This window comes from Nycticebus coucang, chromosome 8 (assembly GCF_027406575.1).
Source record: "Nycticebus coucang isolate mNycCou1 chromosome 8, mNycCou1.pri, whole genome shotgun sequence".
NCBI classification, from domain to species: domain Eukaryota; kingdom Metazoa; phylum Chordata; class Mammalia; order Primates; family Lorisidae; genus Nycticebus; species Nycticebus coucang.
The window spans coordinates 134974506-134983410 of record NC_069787.1 but is presented as its reverse complement, the minus strand read 5'-3'; the positions used below and the strand labels follow the sequence as shown (position 1 = coordinate 134983410).

Below are 8905 nucleotides of genomic sequence, written 5' to 3'. Positions count from 1 at the left end.
CTCATGTAAATTCCTTTGTTCTGTAAGAGTGTTTTTGAATAAAACTTTTGAGCTGATTTTTTCTTGATTTCATCTTTCTGAGTATAATTGTCTTTCTGATTCCACTTTTTCTTTGTCAGAGCCCTTTCCAGTAATTTATTAATTCTGAAATCTTTGTGAATTTAGGTATCAGTCATGACACCAACTATAAAAAGTAGGAGTAAAACATGGTGTCCCGGAGTGTAGGGGAAAAAAGCAATCTCGAGGGGAAAACTGCGAAAAAGCAGTGACATAAAGCCCGGGCTAGCCATTCTTACTCCGTGTTTAATGTTTATGTCTAGTCTGTACTTTTTTTTCAGTAGTACAGTGAGTCGAGTTCATTTTTTAAAACCCGGGTTATGTCTTTCCTGCGTCAAGCCTTCAGCAAAAACCTTTGGTGAAGGAATAAAGTAACATTCAAATCTAAAAGCCCAAATTGTCAGTTTTTCAAGTTTCTGTCAAGATCGTGTCTTTGATATAAAATCTAAATATCCCAATGATGGGATGGAAAAAGGGATGTTTCCGCCCGGTTTCGAACCGGGGACCTTTCGCGTGTTAGGCGAACGTGATAACCACTACACTACGGAAACCTCACTTGTGCAGGGGCTTCTGTAACATGTTCATATGTACTTAACATTCTTTCTACCTAGTGGGATTGACGTAATATTTTTTAATTTTTTTTGTAAAAAAAAGGAAAAGAAAGAAAACAATATGCTCAATGGAATAGTGCTAAAACTATTTCAAAAGTTTGAGTTTGCATTCACAGAACCTCTAGATACCGGTAGAAATCAGGCATTCTAGTTTAGTTGCCTTTGGGCACACATATTTTTTCAGAGGAAAACATTTTATTAAACATCTTTCCGCGCCGTGGGCTGCTCAGAATCGGGGGAGCGCTGGGGCCTTTGGCTGGGGCGGGAACTGTCCACGCGCGCACCCCGAGCCACCGCGTCCGCGCCGCCGCGCAGACCCCGGCCGGGTCGCGCACAGGCAACCCTGTGGAAGGACCTGGAATTATTTTTGAATATCATACCCGTGCTTCCGAAATCCAGAGGTTCTAATCTGTGTGCTTGTTCTAAACTCGTCTACAGGGTGTGCAAAATTAGCCACCCAGATGGGCATGTAATGTACTTAAATGTTTTGGGGGCATGTAATGTACTTAAATGTTTCACAATGTTAATTTCCTATGCCCTCAGAATCTTCGCTTTTCCTGCAAAGAGGCAGACACATCCGAACGCCGGACCAGAGAGTGAGAATTAGGTTCCAGATTGCAAGGAGGCTGGTGTTTGTTAAGTGACTTTCTGGGGCTGGGCGCTGTGGCCCACGCCTGTAATCCCAGCATTCTGGGAGGCAGAGGCGGGTGGATTCCCGGAGCTCTTTAGGTTAGAGACCAGCCTGAGCCAGAGCGAGACCCCGTCTCTAAAAATAGCCGGGCATTGTGACGTGAGGCTGAGACAAGAGAATCACTTGAGCCCATGAGTATGAGGCTGCTGTAAACTGTGACGCTACAGCACTCTACTGACGGCAACAAAGTGAGACTATCTTAAAAAAAAAAAAAGTGACTTTCTACCATTTTATTTGCATGGAAAATCCAACGAAATGTTTAGAAACCACAGGCAGGCACACCACACCATCATTGCCCAGGATGCAGAAACAATATTAAAAGCATTTGAAACTTATTTTAAATCCTAGCTCTTCTTCCCCCTCCTTTCAGGCGTAGAGCGTTTCGGAAGGAAGGACAGTGCCTCCTGTCCTACGACAACTTTCCCTCATAAATCTCGTTTTTCCCAGCCAAGGGCGCGCCCCAGACCTGCCAGGCCTACACCTGCCGACCTGACCTCAACCACTTCGGGAAATTAAGACTCCCTGTGGCTCTTCAGAATGTTCCAGAAGAGCACTGGCGAAGGGTTAGATTTGTGTCTTTTGGTAGGAAACCCGAGTTTTCACGATATTCGTCTTCCGGGACCCAGGGTAGGGGCGGCCCAGCCACCGGAGCGGCGGCCGCGGGGCGCAGGCGGGAGGTGCGGGGCGCGGGCTGGGCTCCCCGCCGGCCGGGCCTCTGTGACGCGGCGTTCCAGGCCGGGCCCCAGCACAGCCCGCAGCCGAGTGGCCCGGCGACGGCAGGCGGCAGGCGGCGACGGCGGCGGCATGAGCTACTACCAGCTCCCTGTGGTGATCGACAACGGCTCAGGCGTGATCAAGGTGGGCCTGGCCGGGAGCCGGGAGCCCCATTTCGTGTACGCGAACATTACTGGCCGCGCCAAGGGCCCGGACTGGGCGGCCAACGGCGAGCACGAGGTGTATGTGGGCGACCAGGCGCAGGTCCGGAGAAGCTCGCTGTCCATCAGGTACGGCACCCCTGCCGGCTGGGGCGGGGAGGTGGGGAGGGCGGGAAGGGCTCTGCGGGCAGCGGGGGCGGGGTGGGGAGGCGGGGCGGGAAGGGCTCCGAGGGGAGGCGGGGCGGGGAGGTGGGGCTCCGCGGGGAGGCGGGGCGGGGCGGTGGGGAGGCGGGGCGGGGCGGAGAGGCGAGGCGGGGCAGAGCGGTGAGGCGGGGCGGAGAGGCGAGGAGGCGGGGCGGGGAGGCGGGGAGGCGGGGCGGGGAGGCGGGGCGGGGAGGCGGGGAGGCGGGGCGGGGCGGCGGGGCGGCTTTACTGCCGGGTGCCATGCGGACTTGGAGGCTACGGGCCTCTAGAGACTGAACATAGCTGCTCCGGGTCTAAACAAATGTATTCAAATGCGTCAATAAAGTTATCGTTCATAATTCATCGTTCATACGAATTCATTCAGGAATATTACTCAGGTCGGGGTACGTTTTGTCATTTGGGTTAGTCTTATATTAATTGATATTAAAATTGTACGATCGTGTAGGGATTCTCAAATGTTTTAAAGTTATAAACACTCTTCCAAAGGGGAGGAAACAAAAGGGGATGCGCAAAAATTGAGAGGAAGGTGGCTGTGCTGATTTTGTTGACAATTATCTTCTCTGAGAAGCGGCGACAGTTAATGCCCCTAAGGGACAGTGGTAATAAGTAGGGGGATTAGGCGCGGTTTGAAAGGAGTAAGAACTGGAAAAAGGAAAAGCTGCCGTCTGTCTTGTTGCTTTCCTTACAGCTACCCGGTGGAGCGCGGTGTCATTACCTCCTGGGGGGACATGGAAGTCGTTTGGAAGCACACCTACCACTACAGCCTGACGCTCAAGCCCAGTGACGGCCCCGTCCTCATCACTGAGCCGGCGCTGAACCCACTGGCCAATCGGCAGCAGATCACCGAGGTGTTTTTTGAGCATCTGGGTGTTCCCGCCTTCTACATGTCCATCCAGGCCGTGCTCGCTCTCTTTTCTGCTGGCTTCACTACTGGCCTTGTGCTGAATTCCGGTGCTGGGGTTACCCAGTGTGTGCCCATCTTCGAGGGGTACTGTCTGCCGCATGGCGTCCAGCAACTAGATCTGGCAGGCCTTGACCTCACCAACTACCTCACGGCGCTACTGAAGAACCACGGTATCATGCTGCTCAGTGCTGCAGACAGAAAGACTGTTGTGGACATCAAAGAGACCTCCTGCTACGTGGCAATGAACTATGAAGAGGAAATGGCCAAGAAACCTGAACTGATACAGAAAATTTACAAACTACCTGATGGGAAGATCCTCAGGCTCCACCAGGAGCTCTTTTCTTGTCCAGAGGCCCTCTTCTCTCCACGCCTGGTGAGCCTTGAGGCCCCTGGCATAGATAAGATGTGCTTCAATAGCATAATGAAATGTGATACAGATCTGAGGAATTCCCTCTTCTCCAATATTCTCCTTGCTGGGGGATCGACCTCTTTTCCTAGTTTCGACAAGCGGCTAGTTAAGGATATAGCAAAGGTGGCTCCTGCCAACACTCCAGTGCAGGTTACAGCTCCCCCAGAAAGGAAGATATCGGCGTGGATGGGAGGATCTATTCTTGCATCCCTGTCTGCCTTCCAAGACATGTGGATCACTGCTGCAGAATTTAAAGAAGTTGGACCCAACATAGTACACCAAAGATGCTTCTGAAGTACAGATGAACTGCTTAGAAAAAAATGTTTTGAGTATACGTGACAGAAAGCATTGGATATTATATGTTTCTGGGAGAACAGAAAATACTTCAATTATTGGGATGTGCATGTCTCTGTTGCTTTTTTATAATGGGAGGGATAATGATGCAACAGTCAAACAACAGATGATTATTGAAAAGCACCAAGTTAAACATTTTAAACAAGTTAAAATAGGGTTTCCTGTAGTGTTTTCTTCTACAAGTTGACGTTGGAGAGCTTACATTTCCCTTGGAAAGCTCACACATGGTGGCACGCATGCTGTGTGCCAAACGAGTGATGGAAGCATGCTGAAGTTTAGGGAAGGAAGGTTGCTGTTGTGAGGAAGGACTTCATAACAAAGGCATGTCATCATGGATGGGGTGGCATTCGGGGTGGGGGGCAGGGAGGGCAGATACCAAACAAGCATAATAAAATGAGCCAGGGGCTACAGATGAGAATAAACAAAGCATATTCAAGGCATTTTTTTTTTTTTTTCAGTTTTGGCCAGGGGCTGGGCTCAAACCTGCACCCCTGTTATATGGGGCCGGCCCCCTAGTCCTTGAGCCACAGGTGCCGCCCAAGGCATTTTTTAAAAATGATTTCTTTTTTGATACAGAGTTATACTCTGTTGTCCAGGCTAGAGTGCATCAGCCTTGCTCACAGCAACCTCAAACACTTGGGTTCAAGCTATCCTCCTGCCTCAGCCTTCCAGAGTGCTAGGATTACAGGCATGTGCCACCTTAGTTACTAATTTTGTCAAAGTGAAGAGCAAGTACTAGTAGGTAAATTAAGGCCAGGGACTGAAAGTCTTTAAGTGCTGAATGTCCTACAGGCAAAGGAGAGCAATTAGGATTTAAAAGGATTTAAAATTAAGGATTGACTCGGTGCCCATAGCACAGTGGTTATGGCACCAGCCACATACACTGAGGGCCAGCTAAACAACAAGGACAACTGCAACAAAAAATAGCCGGCGTTGTGTAGTCCCAGCCATACTCCCAGCTACTTGAGAGGCTGAGGCAAGAGAATCACTTGAGCCCAAGAGTTTGAGGTTGCTGTGAGCTGTGATGCCATAGCACTCTACCAAGGGTGACATAGCGAGACTCTGTCTCAAAAATAAAAAAATAAACAAAAACCCCCAGATGTATTGCAATTGTTATGATAAATGTAGTGGTAGTTTGGAGAATAAATTGAATTGGGAAGACCTTGGAGATTTGTTGATCAGGTAGAAAGTTAATAGTCCAGGCTGGGTGTGGTAATCCCAGCACTCTGGGAGGCCGAGACTGTCTTTAAAAGAAAGAAAGTTGAGGCCGGGTGCAGTGGCTTATGCCTGTAATCCTAGCACTCTAGGAGGCCAAGGAAGGTGGATTGCCTGAGCTCATGAGTTCTGAGACCAGCCTGAGCAAGAGCCAGATCCCCATCTTTAAAAATAGCCAGGTGTTGGCAGCGCCTATGGCTCAAAGGGATAGGGCGCCAGTCCCATATGCTGGAGGTGGTGGGTTCAAACCCAGCCTTGGCCAAAAACCACACAAAAAAAAAATAGCCAGGTATTGTGGCAGGTGCCTGTAGTCTCAGCTACTTGGGAGGCTGAGGCAAGAGAATCGCTTGAGCCCAAAAGTTTGAGGTTGCTGTGAGCTATGATGCTATGGCACTCTACCGAGGGTGACAAAGTGAGACTGTCTCAAAAAAAAAAAAAAATTACAGTTGTGAACAACCTCACCTGCCCCTTGTTTAAACATATTTTTTTTTTTTTTGCAGTTTTTAGCTAGGGCTGGGTTTGAACCCATCACCTCTGGCATATGGGGCTGGCGCTCTACTCCTTTGAGCCACAGGCGCCGCCCTTGTTTAAACATATTAATTGCCTCATTCAGAAAATGGGGTTGCCCATCACTGTCTGTCTCAGAGGGTCATTATGAAGTTCAATGAGATAATGCACATAAAGGCATTTTCAAAATATGTTATTTTTTTTTTTTGCAGTTTTAGAAAATTTACAGGTCCAATTCGGATACTACTTCCTCCAAGGCATCAAAATTATTCATTCCTTTGTGTGTTAGCACATTTTATCACTCGTACTTTTGCTGACCACTTAATTTATTCAGAATTATTTTTTGGTTTGCTTGTTCTTCTTAATAGATACATTCTTAGAAGACAAGTATTGGGGGCTTTTTTCTTTCTGTACCCTTCCCTGATGCCTTTGATGGTATGCTTCGTAGGTATGTATGATAATAGAATTATAGAATTGACCAGAAGCACATTCCTGGCAGAGGGAACTGATTTCAGTTCCATTTTAGTGATTGTAAACAGGATTAGATTGGCCAAGGTATAGAAATTATCTGAGGGCAGTTTTCAACAGTTGATGCTCACACCGTAGAAAGAATTATCCCAATCCCCCATTTTAGAATCTTAAGGGATTTTTAAAAATAAAATAGGATTAACCATATATTATTTAAACTGCAACGTCCCAGAGAAATAGGCAAAACAAGTATTATTCCCATATACAAATTAAGAAATTGAGATGTAAAGAGGTTAACAGATTTGTTATAAAGTGGTCTCTAAGAAGCTTGCTCATAGGTAAGGCACGATCTCTAACCATAGGCTTGGGGCAGTTAACCCAGCAGGCAGCCTGGAATGTTCTGAATACGAGGAGTTAAAGATTTTCCAAGTAATCTAGGGAAAGACAGTAAAATGTGAAAATTCCGTTTAGGTGTACTTTCCCTGCCCTTACAATCTTCGTGAACCAGCCCACATTAGCATTTTACTTTTCTTACTGGCCATTATAAACATCCGCTACCATTTACCTAATCACTACACAACGCGACTGTGAAAGTCTGTGATTGAAAAGCCTCTCTAACAAAAGGGAGCCCGTCCTTGACGTTAAGAATGAAGTGGTTACACTAGTAAAACTCATCCCCAATTCAAGGAGGGCTTAAGAGGAGAGGGGCGCAGGGTGGGAAAGAGCAGCCACTGAGGTCCCCGGAGATGCCGGTGTGGTCGGCGCTGCCGCTCTGTGTCCTCGGCCCCTACGTGTTTCTGGGTCAAATTCTCTTTCTTTTAAGGTGTCAGGTGTCACAAAGAACCCCGACTGGCTTGTAGGAGACACAAAAGCCCCCTGAAGCGAAGCCGGTCCCAGAGCGTTCCCCGACGCGCGATACGGAAGGGGTTCAAACTCTGAGCGGGAGGTGAAACCAAACATAATTTTTTGGGGGGGGTGGGTCGAGACGGACTCTCGCGAGAGCCGTGACTGGCAGCCTCGACCAACTCGCGCGGCGGGCGGCGCCCTTATAAGGCATGTGCGCGTGCGCGCGGCGGGCTGCGGAGGGAGGGCCGGGAGGGGCGGCCATCTTCTTCCTAACCCTAAGTGAGAGGGGCGTAGGCGCCGCGCTTTTGCTCCCCGCGCGCTGTTTTTCTCGCTGACTTTCAGCGCGCGGAAAAGCCTTGGCCTACTGCCGTCCACCGTCCAGTCTGGAGCAAACAAAAAATGTCAGCTGCTGGCCGAGCACCCCTCCCGGGACCTGCGGCGGCCTGCCCGCCCGCCCGGCCCCCGAGCCCTGCCTGGAGGCCGCGGCCGGCCCGGGGCTTCTCCGGAGGCACCCATTGCCGCCGCGAAGAGTTGGGCTCTGTCAGCCGCGGGACCCTCGGGGGTCGGGGCGAGGCCCAGGCCTGGGCTGCAGGGAGAGTAACGGAGCGGGTCCCGCGCGGCGCGCGCCCCTGAGCAGTGGGACGCGCGTCCGGACCCGCTCGCACACGCGTCCCGCGGGGGTCGCCGCCTTCCTCCGGGGCTGCGTCCACTGCGGCGGCGAGTCCCCCTCTGTGGCGATGGTGGGGACCCGCAGACCGGGTCGATCGGGTCGGGGTGCGTGCACTTGGCTCCCCCACAGTTGGCCACGTGAACGGGCCTGGAGCCGACTTCCAGGCTAGGCGTTGCCGGGTAGGGTTTTTGTCTCCTCCGCCCCGGTTTGTAGTTGTCCTTTACCGTCTTATAATTTGGCTCTCCCAGGGTAGGTCTTGGCCGGTCCCCTCCATCGGGTGCGGGAGAGCCCTTTTTGGGGCGGGGGCAGACTGAGTCTCATTCTTTTGTCCTCGGTAGAGTGCCGTGGTGTCCGCTCACAGCAACCTCAGACTCTGCCTGGAGCGAGCCTCCTGCCTCGGCCTCCTGAGTAGCTGGGACTGCAGATGCCCGCCTCCACTCCCGGTTAGTTTTTGTGTTTTTAGTAGAGAGGGGTCTCGATCTTGCTCAGGCTGGTCTCAAAACTCCTGAGCTCAAAGGGATCCTCTTGGCTGGGCCTCCCAGAGTGCTGGGATTACAGACGTGAGCTGCTAAGCCGGGGAAAGCACTTATTTTTTGTGAGAGCATTAAAAACTTACGTATGCAGATAATCCCTTGATAACTACAACGCCACCTTTGTTGTAGCTTCACATATATGTGGTCAGAGGAGCAACTCCGTGTTTTCTAAAAGACTTAAAGGACTCGTATCAGGTGCCTCTCCTCTTTGTTCATTTTGGTTACTGGAAGATGGCATCTCTGGCTGAAAGGGCTTTTCTTTTTTTTCTTGTAGACTGAGTTCTGCTTTGTTCCTTGGGTTAGAGTGCAGTGGCTGATCAGGGCTCACTGCGACCTCAGACTGCAGATCTCAGGTGATCCTCCTGCTTAGACTCCCAGGTATCCGGGATTACAAGGTGTGTGCCACAATGACCAGCTTTTTTTTGTTTGTTTGTTTTTAATGTTTTCAATAAAAACACGGGTCTCTCTTTGTTGTCCTGTCCTCAAGGGATCCTCCCATGTTGACCTCCCAAAGTGTTGGGATTACAGGTGTGAGCCCTGGTTGCTTTTCACCTTGCTTTT

At 50.3% G+C, this 8905-nt stretch overlaps 1 protein-coding gene and 1 non-coding gene across 2 annotated transcripts; one reads left to right on the top strand and one right to left on the bottom strand.

The window, feature by feature from the left end:
• Positions 1-535: 535 nt before the first annotated feature.
• Positions 536-608, bottom strand: TRNAV-AAC (transfer RNA valine (anticodon AAC)). The gene has a single exon. It is a non-coding gene; the product is annotated as a tRNA-Val (tRNA).
• Positions 609-1520: 912 nt separating this feature from the next.
• ACTRT3 (actin related protein T3) lies at positions 1521-4238 on the top strand. The gene is made up of 2 exons (XM_053600184.1): positions 1521-2363; positions 3127-4238. Exons 1-2 carry the CDS (start codon positions 1897-1899, stop codon positions 4043-4045), a joined length of 1386 nt encoding a protein of 461 aa, XP_053456159.1. The 5' UTR covers positions 1521-1896; the 3' UTR covers positions 4046-4238.
• Positions 4239-8905: the final 4667 nt, after the last annotated feature.